This window comes from Gallus gallus, chromosome 2, assembly GCF_016699485.2.
Source record: "Gallus gallus isolate bGalGal1 chromosome 2, bGalGal1.mat.broiler.GRCg7b, whole genome shotgun sequence".
NCBI classification, from domain to species: Eukaryota; Metazoa; Chordata; class Aves; order Galliformes; family Phasianidae; genus Gallus; species Gallus gallus.
The window spans coordinates 65,001,724-65,021,341 of record NC_052533.1 but is presented as its reverse complement, the minus strand read 5'-3'; the positions used below and the strand labels follow the sequence as shown (position 1 = coordinate 65,021,341).

Sequence of the window (19,618 nt, the reverse complement as noted above, 5' to 3'; positions counted from 1 at the left end):
AGTAGATGTTTGCTGAGAGGTCTCAGTACAAACATAGTAACTTCATCTTCACCCACTAGCTGGAATTGCTTGCCCTATGCTTTTCACGTATTAAGGATGGCTAATAAACAATTATGTAGCTCCACGACAAACAGATCAATACATCTGAGATCTAGGAGTTTTATCGTTTTACTGACTTCAGTGTTGATGCAATACTTGCTGCAGTGATATTGACTGTAGCCAGGTGTTGAAAGTGTAATATAGGATTATTGCCTTGTCTTTTACCATAAGAGATTTTTTTTTTTTGTATTAGAAGGCTCTGATAATGTATTAGTATCTAATAATAAAAGAAGTTGTACTTGCTGCTTTAAGCTTTCATTCTTCCAGTCTACATAATGCCCCCAACACATGCACAAGCATGCACTTGTGCACACACAAAATTACAGCTCTGTCTCAAAGTTAGTAAGTCATTGGATTAACTCAACTGAAACAGTTTTCCTACAGATTTCATTATCTAGAAGGTAGGCCAGATCCTGCAGATTATTACATCTCTCGGTAACGTTGCTCATATTGAATTTGGTTACACTGTTAGTCTAATCAGACTTCAGGTAACTTTACCAGATTTGGCCACACTGGATCCCTGTGTATGCCACATTTTGAGTAGAAATAAGAGTGCTGTTTTCATGTATCCGACATAAGCCTGCTGCTTTTGAAATTGATTCCTACCACTCGCTCACTGTGAATTGGTGATACTCTGTTCCTCTTGAGTTTTAGGGTATTACTGACTGACTTGAGCATTTAATTACTTTTCCCTAGTGTCTTTGAATCTGTGGGAATGAAAGAAGTCTCCTACCCCAATGGAGTGAGTGGTCAGTCATGCTTAGGCCCGTGAGCCACAGTTTCTGTTTAAATAACTTAATGCTGGCAATCTGAGAGTTTTCAGTCCCTACAAGCTCTGAAATGTGCTTGGTAGGTTGCTGAAATACAACAGTGGTAAATGTTGTGGTAGACTGGGGTGAGATTAGAATATAGTTATCTACTGCAGGATCATAACTTCATTTACATTAAGACACATAGCAGCTCATTGACTGAGAAGTTTCTTCAGCATTTATAGCTGTGACTTTGGTGTAGCAGAGGAGATGTTTACATTTAATTAGCTTCTGGTATTTCATCAAGAGCTCTTGTATGATGGCTTTATGGTGGGAGTTTGGTTTTTTTATTTGATGTACAGAAAATGAATTCATTTGACAACTTAATTCCTTTAATAAGTTGAATAATCATTTGTGATTCACAACTTAATTCACAGGAGGGGCAATTAATTTAAAAATTGAGCTATATTCTTTATCATATATTTGTTGACTGGTTTACACAGTGCAGAACAGGATTTGTGTAGATCAGCATGCTGTAAGTATGCCTTTTTAAGAGGTTTATTGCTTCAGTAGGTATTAGGATTTCACTGTTCCATCATAAAACATTCCCAGGCATGGAATACATTTTTGAGTGGACTGAAGTATACACATCAGCTGTCATAAACGTATAAACAAAATAGGAAAGCTGTTTTCGTCTCTTGCAGACCCCCAAAAGTTTTGCAAAAGTCGTTCATTCAAATTTAGTGCAGACCTAAGGTATTGGTCCCTTTCAACCCAGGCTATTCTGTGAGTGTGTGATGATTCTATTTCATGACCTAGAGGGCGTGAAAGAAGAGCATTACCATTTGCTTTTCCCTTAAAGGAGAAAACATCTCAGCAAAGGCGAAACTGAAATATGCTGAAAGTTTCGTCAAAACTGAGAATTGTTGTGTTTTCTTAGCCTTCCTACTTATACGAACAAAAAGTTACACTGCTTTAACCACAAGATGAGGCCTTTCTGTCTAGAGTAAAGACGCTATGGTTTCACCGTTATGCTTAAGAGACTGTTGTGGTATTTGTGGAATTAATAGTTACGCTAGTAGCAGTACTTTTTTTTTTTTTTTTTTGCTATAAATATTTGGTTGTCTATAAAACTCACCAGGAAATGAACTGATCCTTCTTTTTAAGCCAAGGTATGTTTCTGGTTGTAACCTTTTTAATGAGCAGGCACCTATTTACAAGACTTTTTGTAGCATGAAATTGGACAAATGATAACCATAGGCTATTAAACAATTATATAAAATACGTAGAAATTTTATACATGAAAATTTGTGAAAAACCTGAAAAGTGCTTTTAAAAAGTGCAGTTTTACCCAGAGAGTAATCCTGGTGTAATAAACTCCTCTTTTTAAGCAGCTCTAATCTGGAAGTGTGTTCAGGATCACAAATATTGATTTTAGCAAACAAGCTTTTTATTTCATTTCTTCGTCTTAAAATCTCGGAGCCAAAACATCTAGGAAAAAAAACAAAAAAAGTAAAAAAAACCCAATCTTGATTCTTGCTCACAGTTTGCAGAAATAATACTTCTCCTATCTGCAAATCTGCATTTTTACTGGAGTGCCCTTGTAAATTCAACCGAGCTTTAACAAAAATGAAGCTGAGAGGAAGGACCAAAGATGTCATCTTTGTTGTCTGCCTGCAAGATGTGGGCTAGTAATGAGGGTGATTAAACAGGATAGGAAATGGCAGCTAGAAGTCATTTTCCTCTGAATGAATCAAAGCGGTTATGAGATCTTTGGAAGACATTTCCTAGTACAAAATCTTGCATCTCAGTTGCTTACGAGGTCAGTTTGCTCTTCAAAAAACGTTTCAGAAGGCTTTCAGAATGTACACTGTGTGTATTAGATCAGATCAAAACAGAGTTGTAGGGATTCCTGCCGAGCCCAACCACTTAAAAAAGTGTGTTTTTTAAATTTTCCTAGCCACTCAGCAGATACCCACCTTTGATCAATGACATCTCCTTCTGGCTGCCTACTGAGACGTACTCTAAGAATGATTTCTATGACTTGGCCCGAAGTGTTGGTGGAGACCTGATAGAAAAAGTTGTCCTACTGGATGAATATACCCATCCAAAGTAAGTAAAACTTTTAACATATTTTTCCTGTTGTCGGAATAGGAATATTTTAACTCTGTACACCAAAAAATTCTTGATTCTTACAGCGTCCATGAATTTTGGTTTTTAGTTCAAAAACATTTTTTACAACACTTTCAACAATAAATGCTTTTGTTTCTAAACACTGTCTTTGAATTTCACTTTTGCATTATTACTGTGCTTATTGTATTCAGCCTGCAATCGCAATGTGCTGTACCTGAGTATACAACAGTAGTGAACAGTATTGAGCCTTCCTCACTACATCTGCCAATGCATTGCTCTCTGATCTGTAATATGTCTGATATCCCAGACGTGTTCTTTGCATAATGGCTAGGGTTTGTCTCCCTGTTCTCTTCCTTTCTTCTTCTAGTACAGATGCACAAGTAGACCTTTACTATAAATATCGGGGATAATAATGATTTGTTGCAGAAAACTAATGTTGGTGTTCAATGGGCAGAAAAAATATATTTTACTCCTTATTCTGATGCTTACTTATGCTGTTGAACAGTCTCTCAGGCTTGAAAATACCTTGTTTATGCAGCAGTACTGGCACAACTGTTCTGGGTGTGCAGGGTGCTTGTCCAACAGATAGTATCAGTTGTGTCAAAAATGGACAAATATCAGCTATTCCATATGCACTGTTTTTCAATTTGTTGCTTCCAAAATTAAAAAGTAAATATACTTCTGGCTACTCAATTGGATTTTAAAATAATTTCTCCTCCTTGAGAGTGGGTTGGGGTTTTTTTTTAGTTGGTTGGTTTTTTGTTTGTTTGGGTCTTTTTGCTCTAGAAAGGCAGGTAGCAAATCTAACCAGAACATTGCTTGAAGATGATGGGAAATGGTTTGTGTTGTGCTCCAACACTTATAGATTATTACTTCCTACATTCAGGTATTTGACCTATTCTTATGAATTTGATATGTTGACAGTTCTGATACAGTAGAATTAACATCAAAATGCTGCCTAGAATTTGGGATATTGGACTCATTATTGGTACTAATCCTTTCTGCTTGCTTGTGCTGAATACTTATTGTACATATAACACCTCTGTTCCACATTCAGTCTACTCTCTTCCTGGTGATACCCAATGTGGTGATCTTTGTTGTTACATCTTCTCTTGGGGGAAAAGCTTGCATGTAACATGAGCATCTCTGCCAAGGATAAAGATTTGGCAAAATCTTATTCTCTGTGGCCTCTCATAGAGGCAGTGTTATTCTGTGCTTAGTCCTGCAGCTGGTTTCAGGAATCTGCTTATACAGGGAAAGTCTCAGCAGCAAAGCTGCATCAGTCACGACTCAGCTCATGGGTTGTGCTCTTCTTCTTTAATTAGAATAATATCTTCCATTTTAGTGGAGTGGTGAAGTGGGAACAGGATTCAGTACTCTGGGTTTCTTGTGTATGTCTTCCCTTTTCTGATACACTTTGACATATACCTGAATATATACCAGTGAGAAGAGTTCTTCAATGCACGATCTTTTATTCCTCTGCAAGGAATGTATCTCTGCTTCCGTCTATGATTTATGCAAATGGGTGGGGAAGGATGACTCCTCACTGAGAATTTTCACACTAATTTAGGACTTTCCTAGCATTGCCCCTAGAGCAATTAAGCCCTTACTCAGCAGATGTCCAAATATGCATTGATACTACGGGGTGGAAACATTTATCATCTTCAGGTCCGAAGAATTTGAGCAGGTGTCACTAAGGGATTGTTGGTAAGTGATGCAGCCCCTTCAATTTATTCAAACGCAGAAACAGTAAAAAGAAATCTTTTAGAATACTCCATTATAAAAGCAACAACAACAGCAGTCTAAGGAGATTATCTACCTCATTAAAACGTAAAAAAAAAAAAATGCAGATAAAGTACCTTAGCCATAATGGTTATGCCCTTTCTTCTTAGAACAGGGTGTGTGCAGATATGAAACTTTTGCAATTGATGACATTGTAATGACAGCATTTTGTCTGTTCTCCAAAGCCTTTGGAAGACTGACTCTTTGAAAAGAAGCGTGTTCTGCTTAGTCTTAATTCCAAGATAATTGCCTTGTTACAGGAAAGATACAGTGGCTTCTTTAATTTGGTTTTGCAGAAAAGCCTCTGGGCAGAGAAATTAACATAAAAGAGATACTGAGTGTTGCTATGGATCTGAATGTTACGGATCTAGATGCATGTATCATGAACTTCAATTTGTAGTGATTCTGATATGGAGGATAGGAGAAAAGTGTATAAGATAGAGAAGCCAGCAGTGCTACTGTCTTGAATGTTAGTTACTTATAAGCAGCATGATAGGTTCATGCATATAATTAATCATTACTGGAATTTAAAATTCAGACTTTACATCCTTTAAATATACTGGTTTTGTGCAAATGGAAGCAAAGGGGAGATGAATTAGGACATCTAGTAGTCTTATTTTCCTTCTTAAACTACCTTTCTTAGTTATAGGACCATAAAGAAAATGCTATACAAATAAAACTAATTTAGAACACAGAAAAACGTCTTTTAATTAAGATCCTTCATAGAGGCTGTCTCTGTGATACTGTGTAGTTATCTACAGACTTTTCTGTGGTTCAGAAACCTAAAAAGGGGGAAAAAGTATAAGACAATTATTTAAACAAGGAATGGGAAAAAGATATATAAATATATGCATTTCTTGATTATCTACTTTTGTAAGGTGATGATGTTGAGCTATCTTCCAGGAAAGCACAGGCAATTAAAGATGCAGCAGGAAGTATTCTCCCTGATGAAAGGCACAAATGTAGGAGAAAGCCAAGTGGCCGTTGTAGGTTAATTAAGAACTGTTCCAGCCTAAGTGCATCTTAGACAAACTAAACTAAACAAGACACGTTGTTAAGGCAAACTGGGTAATGTGAGATATGTGAGTAAGGCTTTCCAGAAAATAAATTTTTCGTTCAGTTTAGACTGCAAACATTTTTGTTTTTGTTTTCCTTGACAGCTGAAACTAATTGTGATAGATGCCAGCTTGGTAGGCCTAGATTAATTGTAAAATGTTACAAGCAGAAAATTATTTCACTTTGAGGTGGAAAAACAAGTTTTCCCTATTAGAAAGTAAAATGCTAGCATTAGGTAGGAGATGTAGACATTTCTGTGTTACCTCTCTTGAATTTTGTTGTTCCTCTGTATTTCGTGTTGGCCAGTTAGACAAAGCAAAGTAATCCAAGGCCTCTGTTCCAAGCAGAGAACTGAGTTTATATAACTAAATTGAGGTAGGTAACATTTATGTAAAGTCATTCTGAAAACTAAGATAACTGTCAGGATGCTCAGCAGGAGTCCTGTGATTCACAGAACTCTTCAGTTTCGTCTCAGCTATTCTGACCACATATGTTCCTTTTGATTCAAAAGTTTTGAACTAAAAGGAGAACATAGACCTCTCAGGTGTCTGCAATCCCATATACCCTACCCTGTACGAATGTGTTCATGAGGTATCACAGAAGACAAGATGGCCCTATGGATCCCAGCAGCTAAACAATCTTTGGGATTCCAGGGGGACTGGTCAGGGGATCTACTGACCTGCCATCAGTATGGGAAATCTGGGAATAGGGGTTAATTGATTAGGAAAGAAGCAACACCTATGAGATTGGCTTATGCATTCAGAACATGAATCTGAAAAGGGGAGTGAGTTGTACATGAGACTGGTCAGATTAGGGGATAATCCCATCTGTTGTTGATACCTTCTTATCTCTCCTTGCATAAAAGACCATCACAGAGCAGCATGACCCAATGGGTATGAGAAAGTAAGATCCACCATCACCTGATTTTTAAGGTATTTCTGGAATCAATGCCATACCAGGCTGAGACTACAGTTGATGTAACTTCACTCAGTGTGAATAATGCACAATATGGCCGCATCACACCTGATATCTAGGCACATAGAGAATGAATCAATGGATATAAAGAGCAAGTTGTGGCTTCGCTGAAATGCCCAGGAAATTAAGTGAAATTATGGCAGCAGCAGTATTGGAGTATCTGTATGGCAAGCTGAATCGAGAAGAAATGTCCTATAGCAGTCAGCAAAATATTTTCCACTGTTCATCTTGCAAATTTAAAATCTCCTTTACTTGAACCATTAGCTGCGAACATTTAGATTTTCATGTATTTGATCAGTGAAACGTATTTGTCTGTGCATATCTTGTAAAATCAGCTCACTTTGACTTGCTTCGAGTTGTCAGTTCCTGAGTGCGGTGGGACCCGTGTGTGACCAACCACCGGAAGGTAAAGGCACTGTTTCTGCTACCTGGCTGAATTTCTTTCTTTCAAATCCTCAGAGATCTTCTAGGACCTTTAGGCATTACTGTGCAAATACCCAGTGAATAAGGTTTTGCGACTGACATTTTTCACTTTGGAACATTCTGGCGAGCAAACATTTGCAAAAACAAAGAGAACACTATTATTGTGTTCTATTGTGGGCTATTATTGATACTAAAAGGAGAAAAATCAGTCATTTTTTCCCCTTATTTTCACTTACCTTTTTTGCAGTGGCAGATCTACTACTTATCACTGATTTCTAATCAGTATGAATGTCCTTCAGAAATTAAATCAGCAAATTGTCCCCTTCACAGTGGTCAAGACTTTCAGAAAGGAAACAGTCTACACAGAGAAATAGAAGACTGGCCGGATGGTAACCAAAGGATAGAAGAGTCTCTGCCTCTTATGAGTAAGCAAAAGAGCTGGCATCAAGAGAATTTCGACACAAGCACTGTTGCATTTCTGAGACATTAAATTCAGCATTGTGGTCACGCACACATGAAATCGCAGGAGTAGTAAAGAATGAAGATGGTAACGGGAGTTACATGAAGCTGGTGACCAGTCACTGGTGGGGTTCCCCAGGGCTCCATTTTAGGATCAGTTCTCTAAAGTGTTTTTATAAAAGATCTGGATACGGGACTTGAATTCACATTATGTGAGTCTGTGGAAGACAGTAAATTGGGAAGGGCTGTTGACTCCCTCTAGGGCAGAGAGGCCTTTCAAAGAGACCTTGACAAATGAAGTTTAGCAAGAGTAGGTGCCAGATTCTACACCTGGGATGGGGCAGCCCTGGCTGTGTGTTTAGACCAGGGGATGAGAGGCTGGAGAGCAGTCCTGCAAGTTTTTTCTTCAGCTCAGCATGCTGCATCTCTTTCTCTTTGGTACCTTGCGTAATCTTGTCGAGTGTGACAGGCTCACATCCCTCTTCTGAAAAAGTGGTTTTTGAGTTCTGCAGAGGGAGTGGTTTTCCTACCAGCCTGGGACCTGATTCTTTAAAATTTCATTCTAACATGTCTCTTTTTTTGGTAGAAAGGGAAGGAAAGGAAGGGAGGGTATGCCTCCACAGTTTTCTTTGTAAGGGAGATTTGGAGGTTGGCTGAAAAAAAGTATACAAAACTGTAATCAAGAAATGCAGTGTGTCCTCACTGGTACTGGAGAGGTAAATTTTTAATCAGAACTACTAAAAATACACTGAAAAAGCAGTGTGGGAGACAGTAAGAGGTGGGTGGAATTGATTTGCTGCATTCTGACGGCTACATTGTTAAAAATATAAGTGGGGAATAGGTAAGAAAACATTTATTCTTGCTTTTGAGTGAGTTACTTGCACGCTCCTGCAGTGAGATCTGCACGTTTGTAACAGTCTGTTGAATGAAGTAAGGGGAAGTGTGTTGACTGCTGTGATGCTGTTGGGTAGGTGTGCTGTGGCATCATATTTGGAAACTTTATGAGGACTCTGGCAACCTGCCTGTTCTTTCCCAAATAATAAAAGGAACAGACCTGACAAGGAAAAGTCAGATCCTGCTGACTGTTCTGTCAAAGCATAGAATCGTAGAATCATGTGTAATAACATTATTTTCCTTTTTATCACCGGATTTCTTGCATCTTCCCTTATCAAAATATATATGAAATCAAATACTTCTAGATCTGCTTAATTTCACAGAATCACAGAATGGGTTGGGCTGGAAGGAACCTCAAAGCACACCCAGTTCCAACTCCCTGCTATAGGCAGGGCTGCCACCCACCAGCTCAGGTTGCCCAGGGCCCCACCCAACCTACCCTTGAGCACCTCCGGGGATGGGGCACCACAGCTTCTTCTCTCATCCACACCTCCCTATCCCTGCAAGCCACCCCTCTTTTGTTGCAGCCCAGGATACAGCTGGCTTTCTGGGCTCCAAGTGCACACTGCTGACTCCTGTCCAGATTTTTTGTCCAACAGAGCTCCCACGTTCTTCTCTACAGGGCTGGTCTGAAGGAGTTCTTCTCCCAGTCTGTACTCTTGTCTGGGATTGTCCCAACCCAAGTGCAACACCTTGCACTTGGCCTTTTAAATCTTCTTAGGTTTTTGTGGGCCCATTTCTTGAAGACTCTTTTCTGTCATGGTTTTGTCTTTCTTCTGGAGCAGATGAATTAGGCAGAATAATTCTGTCAAGTGCTGCTTGCTGCTAATATTACACAAATTAAAACAATCACTTTAGTCCCAGGACACCTTGTTGTTTTTCAGCCTGAGCACTCACAGTTTGCTGTGGGATTCGAGATTACCTTTAACTGCTGAGCTGGCAAAGTCCCAGCAGCAGCTTCTGTACAAAAAAAAAAAAAAAAACCCACAGAAGCTGCTTTTGACAATAGCTGTCAGAGGACTGGTTTGCTGTTATTGAACTGTGTTCTTCAGCTCTGGAATTTTTTCATTTGATGAAATGAATGGAAGTCATGTAGTCAGTGTATGGGAGACTCTGTTTCTGGTAATGGATTGACTTCTTACCTTTTCTTCATCTGTCACAGGAGATCATGAACGTATTGTGGCTAGTTAAAGCCTCACTACAGTAGTGCCCCTCAGTCCCTCTTCTTTTTTTCTTGTCACAACCAGGAAAAGTGTCACCTGTTTTCCCCTGTGAATGAGAACTTTGATAGTAATTTCTTTTGCCTTAGGGATTTCAGCTTAGAAAACATGCCTATGATGGAGGCTGCGTGCTGTTGAGAGCATTTCACTCCTGATCTGTGTGTCAGGCATTCCCCTGTGCCCCAGGCCAACCTGATGGATAGCCAGTGGTATTTGCTTGATTTGCATTCAGAGCAACCCCAGCCACATTCAGAGCGGCTCCAACCACTTCCTTCTCTTCCCCGTCTTTTCTTCTTCAAAAAACAGCTGTATACAAATAGCAGTTCCACACTCATATCAGCTCCTTCTTAGGGTGGTCAGGGACTTTCTTGACCAAATTTGTTCAGAGTGGATGCCAGTCTGCCCTGACAGAGTTACTTTTTGAAGACAAATGAGTTCTGGTCATGTCCTGCCAGAGCCCAGGCAATCTGCCACCTCAATGATTAGGTGGTGAGGTTTTCATCCTACTTCTCTAGAGGTTTAAAGATCTCAAGACTAGTGCTCATGTCTTTAAATGCAAGGTAGTTCTGCTATGCTGGTTGCTACAGGGCTCTGAGGTGTCTTGCACTTCTCACATTATAGCAGCCTTGATGCCTTGCTGCCCCCTGCCAGGACTGTGTTTGAGTTCAGCCTTTCCACATACCCTGTGTAGTAGTGGGAGCATTCACTGAGCAGAGGGCAGCCATCTGCTTGGTTTTGTTTTTGAGGAATTTGAACTAAAAAGATTCTACTTCTTCTTCCTACTCAGTGAAACATTCCATGTTGAAATTAATATAGAGAATTAACTGAATGAATCGGCGCATATTTTTTTTTAAAGACTTTTTCGAGTGTTTTAGACATTCTGAATTTCAACCAGTTCTGTTCCTTTACTTCATAGTATCTCCTAGGTGAGGTCCGAGATAGGAAATGTGAGCACACGCTGTTACAGCACAAACCAGAACGTATTGTTTGATATGGAAGTGTACTTTTTCAGTGCTGTGTTTAGTGTGTGTACATGTGTAGATCTGGAATCTGTCTGCATATTTTTGTTAAGCATCCTCTTCAAAGGTTTTTAAATGCTTGGCCTAGAGCTTTTGAATTCCACTGTGGATTCAGACGCCTAATTTCCTCAGGTTGCTTCAGAAGTCCTGAAAATAACTGTTCCCTGCCTAAATCTGGAATTGTAGTAATGAGCTATCAGAGGAGTGAGAGAGGGACAGAGGAGTCTGTCCTTTAGAAGCAGCATATCCTTGAACTGTTCATCATCTGCTTATTCTGGGTGCATCTCTTGTTTCATCTGCCAGAAAGACGGACTCCAAAATGCCAGTAAGTGCCTTATCTTTTGTTTTACCAAGAAGGAAAAACTAGGTAAAATCTTTCTCTGTGCGATAAAGTGGGAGTTATTTGACTTATGGTTTTTTCCACCACTTGGGACTGCCCATTCAGACCTCTGATTCCAGTGTTTGTCTGAAAAAAAAGAATAATCAACCGATCACAAAAGAAAGGCTGTACCTTTCCTCCTCCTCTCAGTATTCAGACCAGCACCATACAAGTAGCCATTAATGGCTCACTATTGAAGCCTGAGGTTTCCTTCAGACCGCTACATTCAAATCAATTGTGGGGCAGACAGTGTTTTGCTGTGCATCCTGCCTCTTTAGAGACTTCACTGAGAAAATTGTCTTCACTAACTGAAAATAATTTACTATTAATGAGCTTTAGTGGGAGTCCCATTATTCTTCTTTGGTAGGATGCTGGTGGCTAGCATGCAGACTTGTGGGAGGATTGGTATTCAAGAAAGGAGAAAGATGAGGTAACCACAGGTTTCCATTAGAGCAGGGGGAACACAGTCCTGAAGTGTGATGTATCACCAGTGATATTCCGTAAGAAATGTAATCACCCTTCATGGGTAATGAGAAGAGAGGAAAACTTAAGTACATGAGCCACACGGAAGACGAATGTCAACTCCCTTATGTATTCAGGCAGATACAGAGGATAACTTCGCTATAGAAAAGGGATAGCTGGAGTCACAATGAATCTTTCTAAGAGGCTGCTCGGCTGAAGAGCTTAACCTTTTTTCATCATGTCAACCTGGAGTCAGCCGTTCAGCACCAGGTGTCAGATGCTGCTCAGAAATCTGTGCCACAGTTCCCAAAGCACTTCACAGGAGGCTTCGCAGAGTTAGCGCGGTGATTTATTGACAAGCAGTGGGCCAGTGAAAAATGGCTAAACGAGTCAGCTGCCAGAGGATGCAGAGAGGTTAGGAATAAGCTTGTGGGTACTTTTAAGTTCAGAGAAGGCCTAGTGATTCACTGTCCTTGTAGACAAAGAGGTTAAGACTACTACGGTGCAAAACTGTTCTTCACGGTGCATAATTGTGAGCATATTAGAGCTTGAGAAGCATTACAATGGCTCTGAATACACCAGAGATAGAGTGAAAGCTTTTGTAATCACATTTGTTTGATGTTAAATATGGCATTCTCTGAGGAGCTGGAAATCAGTTTAATCTCACAGTGCCTTTTGAAAGTGCTCTACTCAGCAGCATGAGTGGAAGAAAAATTCACGTGTTATGAGACAGACCTTTTTTTCACCTAGTGCTTTGACCACTTCTTTGTATCACTCGTGGAAAGAATTTTCTCCACCATATCTGTTGCTCTATTTCCATCTGCCTGTGCTTAGGTGTTCTTCACTCTGTTCTGCTCTCCACCTTGAGAGTAGGATGCAATATCCCTTTGCTTTTGTTGAGCTCTACCCTATCCATTCTCCCTGATTAACACCATAGTAGGTCATCCCTCCTCAACAGACTGGGAAGTTAAGGAGAGTGAGTCTTGTCAAAGCCACCGACAGGGGTTGTCCGTCCTGCACGTTGGAGTTGCTAGATGAGAATGTGAGTGGGGGAAGGCTAGGTGTCTTGGCAAGGTCTCCAATCTGTGCCTGAAACTAGTTTTACTTCAGAAAATAGGCGTAACCTTCCTATACGTTTTGCACCATTTCTCCCTAGTCAGCTTTTAAATGGTATTTAGTATGAAAATGTTATAAGTTTGTTTATTGTAGCATGACAGCAGTGTGAAGAATGCTTCTGTAGCTAATTCTGAGGCTTTTTTCTCAAGTTCTCTTGAATTCTTAATGGAAATCTGTTTGGGAAAGTAGAACTAGTACCATGGGCTTACGTCTTGCAAGAATTGTTAATCACAGCAGGTTGTCAAAGTACTGAGATAGATAGCCACCAAGCATTTCTCAGGCTTATGAAGAACACCATTGTCCTCTGCATGTTGAGAATTGCACATGTGGTGCCTGGTGGAAATAAGGATGTTTGTTCCCATCTCCTGGACAGACCATCACAGAACTGTGTAAAGGCTGATGATAGGATGGCCAGATCTGTAATTGTTAGGGTACATTCAGCAAACATATATTTTGTATTGCTACCACAATGAGAGATGAGAGGAAAAATATTTTTAAGCCCCTCTTCTCTATGCAGTATTGCTGTGCAGGGGAGAGATAGATTTAGCAGTAAATCCTGCTGTTTATATTTTATGGATCCAGAACACATCTTTGTAGGAAAAAACCCAAACGACATGCTATAGTTAGAAAGGATTTCTTAAAGCTGAGTCAAAGTATTAAGCAGTTCACAGGTTAGTTGTCTTCTTGCTGGAAAATGTCAGCATTTAAGCTGAAGAAACAAGATTTTATTTAATTTCAGAACAAATAAATGTCATCATTCCTGGAGTAGATCACAATGTCTTCACATTGTTCAGTATTTTAACCTACCAGGTAACTTTAAATAGTTGAAGAAAATTGTTGCCAAGTTCTATTAAGAGCTGATCATCCTCTCATCTGGGTAAAATGAACATGAATTCATGTCATTGTGGACTCTGTAAGTTGCATATTGATGGAGATGCACCTGAGCTGCAGAATGTGCCTCTTGATGGTGACTGCTGGTGCTCTAAATACCTCCAGAATTCAGGTTTCTGTCCTGCTTCTCTCAAATGCTGTCTGGTAACATTAACACTAACACCATGCAAATGATCTTTTATTTATCAGGCATCAGACAGAAATGCAAGGGAAAGGTACCTTTTAAAAAATATTCTGAGGATGAATAAAAGATTTGTTTAGTATTTTTGTGTCCATTAGTACAGGTGCAGGACGGATGGATGAGTGGTAAGGAAATGAGTGACTGTTCAATACTTTCTAACATTTTAATACTTTGGTTTCATACTTTGTGAACGAACACCAGAAGGGAGATAGATGAAGACTGATTTAATGGAGTTCTGTGTCTTTTTTCATAATTATATATATGAGGGTCTCGTGGTTCTCATCAGAGATACTGGCTTTCTCATCTCACAGACTAGTAAACCAGGAGCCAAAAAATGGTGTGGTGTGTCTGAAGTCACAGTGGAGTGGCACACAGGAAATTCATCAGTTTGGGTCATAATGTTACCGTCGGTTCTGTTGAATAGGTGGGATGTATACTGAGCAAGTGAAAATCAACGAGGACGTCACAGCTTATTCAAGTTGTTGTTGAATTCAATTAATGGCTAGACTCAATTTATCAAAGCCAACTGTGAGCTGCATCACGTAGGCAGACATTTTTCTTAGTGTTTGCTAATGCAGATGTTTGTGGGTTTGGTTTTACAAAACGAGTCCTCACTTTGCAGAGCTTCTGAGTGTTAGTAGTTCCCACTGTGTGCTCCAAAGCTTTCAAAATGATGCCCTTGCTATCATTCATAGAATGACAGCATAGCAAGCCAGAAGTTTCTGCAAATTAATGGGACGCTTTGAAAAATCAACTTAGAGTTTGTGTTTTGTAAGCTGTTTTTGATCATAATACTAATTCTCCTCATCAGAGTGTTTTAAGAGTTGGGTACACAAGTATTTCAGTGCACAGCTTTTGGAGGAAGATGATGCTCTGAATCGTAGAGAAAAAAGTCATTGAACATAAAGTAATTTTATTTGAGAAAAAAAAAAAGTAAAGAGGGGTTTAAATGAGAGATGTTTAAAAAACGAAGGTGATGAGACAAACCAGTGGGACCAACTTTCTCCATTGTATTAGTCCAAGAGGAAATATTTTAAAAGCTAATTAGAATGTGCAGCATGATGTGAAATAAGTCTACCGTACTGGGTGTCTTTCAGGCAAATAAACCTCTGTGGTTACACAAAAATTGCAAAGGCTGTCAATTCTCGTGCTTTAAAACAGAAGTGACATCTGCTTGGGGTCGTGATGAAGTCCCAGTATGCATTATGAACTTGCAGTATTTATAAAAGTCACTGCTGTATTTCATAGAGCTCTGAAACATCTGTTAGTAGACAATTCTATCAGCAGGATACTGGATTAAATGGTGTCTTCATAATACCTTAGTATAGCAATATCTATTTCCTGTATGTTTAAATGTGTACAATATCTGCCCATTTTAAACTTTGCTTTTTAAGCAGCAGTTTCCTCTCTAGACCTCAGTAGATCCTTCTGGGCTCTTACAGTCAATTTTCTAAATATGAGTTACAGTTGTTAAGTTGAATGCTAACCGCGTAGATCATTGTAATAGCCAATTGGGGCTACGAAGTTGACATGTGTTTATGCAATTCAAAAGTGGTACATATTTAACATTTAACAAATTTAAGGTTTTTTTATGATTACTAACTCACTTCTTTGTGCTGACTTTCAGGTAAATCCAGTTTCAGCTCAGTGGAGAATGTTTTAGGGATAAGTTTCTAATCTGATTTGGTACAAGTAGATTAGCTACTTCACTGTTGTATAATTGTCCAGCTCTTATAAATATATATTTTCAGTCTCCTGTCTTTGAAATATTCCTGGAACCTGGGCTTATTTGCTGTTTAATCTTCCCTCTAACACACAAGGTCAATTCAGTTATATACAATGTACTCTCTCTGGAGAAAAGAACATTTCTGTGTACTAGAGGCAGAAATATCAACCTAGGCAAATACTGAATGGAAAATCAATACAAGACATCAGAACAGTGTCTATTTTAAAGTGGTTTTTTTGGGCAATTAGTATTTCTTCCCTCATTCAATTTTTTTTTTCTATGTTCGGTTTCAATGTCTATTCTCTTTCTGTTATTTTTCTCATTTGCAATCATTCTAGCAGCTCACAGAATGCAGGATGTATGATGGTTGATTTCTAGCTGAAGCAATGAAGTTCCTATTTGGAAGAAGTTGAAGCAAACAGGTTCTCCTGTTACTAGTGGTATTCTGCTTGTAAAGATCCAAAAGTCCAAATGACCTTACCCACTAACATAAGAAGTTAGTGCTTAGCACTTCTGCAGATAAGACCTGTTTCATATTTCTGAAACTTAGACCAAAAAAGAATTCACTAAACACTTTTGTTTTTATCTTATCTGAGAGATTTAAAGAAGTGCATAAGAGAAATAGGTGCAACCACAACTGCTGCATGCTATTTTGATACGTAGTTAGATTTTCAAATGTGTTCAGAGTGCCAGCACCTCCTCTGCAGGGCAGGTGCCTACCCAGGTATTCCCTGTTTCATACATCATTTCCCTCTCTGATAGAGGAACTTGCAGCTGGTGAGCAGTCTCATCGAGCAGCATGTTGGACACCAAGAATGGGCTCTTTCTCAAAGGGTGTAAATCTTGGTCCTTAAATCAAGAGTTCTGCTATGGATTTTGGTGTGACAGTGCTTTACTCCAGAAACCTGAAAGTTGCTGTGTCTGGAGATTGTAGCACTTTCAAATTAACATATGTTTGTTTCTGATTCCCCTTTCATTTAATGATAATTTTTGGCAGGGATCCTCTTTCTAAAATAAAAATAGATCTGCTTTGACTTGCAAATTCAAACTAATTGGACTAACTTTTTAGTCCTGCTATGGAGAATTTCTACTGTTTGCTTGTCCTTATTGTAATTACAAATAAAAAGAAGCATCGTCAACAAAAGATTATGTAAGCACACACTCTGTGATAACCAAGTAGCCAAAGTGATGGAAAGTTTGATGGATAAGGGCTAAAATTCATGATTTTTTAGAATATCAGATGAAGGAAACGCTGTTAAGGGGTTCTGAAGAACACTTGCTTGTTGATGTGTTTGCATAGCATGCTGCCAATGGAGTGCAGCAACACCTTAGAGAGATGCTACTGTCATGACTGATTGCAGTTCTAACTGAAAAACTGTGTCCTCAACTCAAAGCTTACATGTACTTTATTACTTTCATTAGCAAACTTCCTTGATAATCAGGTCAGGCATATACTTCAGTAATGGCTTTCAAAGCTCGACAGTAAAGAGAAAAATAGCATGTAGATAGGGAATAAGCTCTTTTAAAGCATATATTGTAGATTGTAAATGAAAAAGTCTTATGTAAACCATCATCTGTGCTACGTCACTGTTCCAGTATATTGGTTTGTCCCAACACCTTCCACCAGCTACAGATTCAGGTGCTGAAACACATGATTACTACAATAAGTAAACTTGAAAATAAAATATGCTGTCAGCAAGACAGTTATAAGTGATTAGTGGAAAAGTTTGTAATTTCTCGGTAGCATTTAACTGCATTTTCTTCACGAGGATGTTTGGCACAAGGCAAGCTTACTGAATGTCATCCCAAGAAGTTGTTTTCAAAACGCAGTCTGAAATTGTCACTAATTGATTTTTTTCCTACTTATAAGAAAGGAGCAATTCTCATGTTGTAGAAAGTCACAATATTAGTTGCTGAAGAAAGCTGTTCTTCTGTGAGTCTCACTGAAACTCTGCTGGCTTCAATAAAGCTGGAAGGGTGACAAATACAAAATAAGACTTCAACCCACTGGAGTCAGTAGAAACCATCCCATTGACTTCAGTGGTATTAGGTTTGGGTCCTGTGTGTTTCCTTTGCTCATTAAAATCCGATCTGTCTACAGATAACACAGAGTCATTTCTCTTCCAGGAACTTGGCCCTTATTGCCAGTGAATTCAGTTCTCCATTGAGAAATACGATCGCTGCTGTTAGAAATGCATTTGTTATTCAGGAGGGACATGCTGATATTTGTTCAGTAGTATAAAGTGGTAGTTAATAATGAGATTTGCATTACAGTTGCATTCAGAAGTCCTTCTGGTATTCTGGTATTTTGGACCTTCAGAAGGCACATAAATGTTGTACTAATACACTCGCACCCTACTTTGCCACATTTTTACTCATTGTGAAAACTGATCATCTCTTACTGAAAAATCAGCCATTGCCAACTTTAAGGGCAAAAAAACCAATGCAGATTCGTTATCACATTTTCTCCTTCTGAAGCACCAGACCAGCCAGCAATGGAACATGAAAGAGCAAATAAGTTTATAACTAAAAATGTGTTTTCCTTAGCTGTGTTTGCAGATATGATGATGTCAAGTGTTGCAAGCATGCAGCTGAGACAGAAAGAAGGTAATAAATAGCCACTGCTTTGCATTTAACTTTGCGAAGTTGAACTTTCAGTTCTTACTGCAATCGTGCCAAGTTTGTCTGGCTAAGGAGATTGCTTCACATGTTATTTGGTTTATTGTCTACCTTTCACAAGCATTTGTGTGTGTTGTCAGGGCTATCAACATTTCCATTATTGAAGGGTACCTTCTTTACAAAGAATCTTATTAATTTTAGGAGACTGTCTTCAAAATGACTGTATGTGCTTATGTAGCGTCACAAAGGCGCGATCAAGGTGTACCGTACTTGTCTGTGTTGTGATCTACAGTCTGTTTCTGGATCTTGAAAAGATAACAAGATTATAACTTCTACATGAAGTTGGAGTTGTAAGGATAGAATGAAAAATACACTCTCAGAAGATGAAAAGGTGTGGACTAGTTTGCTTCAGCATTAGGAACTAGGACTGAAATTACAAAGAGTTTGTGTTAACCACAGAAGTTTGACATTTCCAATCCAGGATACCTGATAAGGGCACAAACATTCCTTGAAGGATACGCTACATGTCCTTCAAGATCTAAAATCTGACATTCACCTATTCTGTGTTTCCATGAGATCTCATAGTATAACAGCCCTAGAAACAAATGCTGAAGTAATCCCATGAAGGTCTCATCTAGTTATGTTATCTTGTCAACAGGAGCAAGTCTAGGATGCTACAGAGGGGCATGTATTTCCTAAGCTTTCAAGAAATGAACTCTCCATTACAGAATGTCTTCTTAATCTTCATTTATTAATCACTGCTTATAGTTGAACTGTGGGAATGATTTATGTACCTACACACTTGTGTCTTAATCTAATTGGTTATTGCCATCAATAGTATTTCAAGACAATTAGTTCCACAAATTATCCATTCATTGTTTTTTAAAGCACAGTTTCAATTGGGAAAGTGGTTTCATTCTGTTTGACTTTGTGCTAGAAAGTAAAAAACATTTCCTAATTAACTTCTTCTATATTGTGTACATTTATTCCACCCTCTTGTCATGTTTCAAATAAACATCTCCCATCTGGTCAGTCATTCCTAATTCAGTTGTGTGTCTTTGTCTCTAGGAGCCTTTATTACTTTTCTATGTTGTTTAGTTATGGAGATCAGTCAAACTGTACCCAAGGTGAGCACACGACATTGACTTTTATGTTAGCATTATAATATTTTAAGTACTCGTTTTTTTTCTTGTTCCTCTGGGAAGATTTTGGCTTTTGTTTGCCCCGCTCATGCCGAGCACATTTCTCTATCTTTTGGGAGATGGTGTGATGGGTTTTCCCAGAACGAACTATTATGTTGTTGGATTTTATTTCTGCCCATTTTTTTAAGCAGTAGATTTTGCGGTTTGGTGATTTGCCATACTTTTCCTACAAGTATTTCTTGTGTACTCTTAGTGAAAGAACAGAGTAGATGTTGGGATGCAAAGATGGAAAG

The 19,618-nt window shown here is 38.9% G+C and overlaps 1 protein-coding gene across 31 annotated transcripts in view; it reads left to right on the top strand.

Annotated features, from left to right (window-relative positions):
• Positions 1-19,618, top strand: part of FARS2 (phenylalanyl-tRNA synthetase 2, mitochondrial) — a 239,355-nt gene that overhangs the window by 158,915 nt on the left and 60,822 nt on the right. For 14 of the 31 annotated variants that reach the window (XM_040696287.2, XM_040696280.2, XM_046938299.1 and 11 more), the window contains 3 exons: positions 2,809-2,960; positions 14,298-14,300; positions 18,165-19,219. The exons of 4 other annotated variants lie outside the window; for them this stretch is intronic. In XM_040696287.2, coding sequence (XP_040552221.1) covers positions 2,809-2,960; positions 14,298-14,300; positions 18,165-18,378 — 369 coding nt within the window. In that variant the 3' untranslated portion in view covers positions 18,379-19,219. Of the gene's footprint in view, positions 1-2,808; positions 2,961-7,547; positions 7,723-14,297; positions 14,301-18,164; positions 19,220-19,618 lie in introns of those variants that run through there. 13 more of the 31 variants (XM_040696293.2, XM_040696289.2, XM_046938305.1 and 10 more) reach the window with 2 other exon arrangements.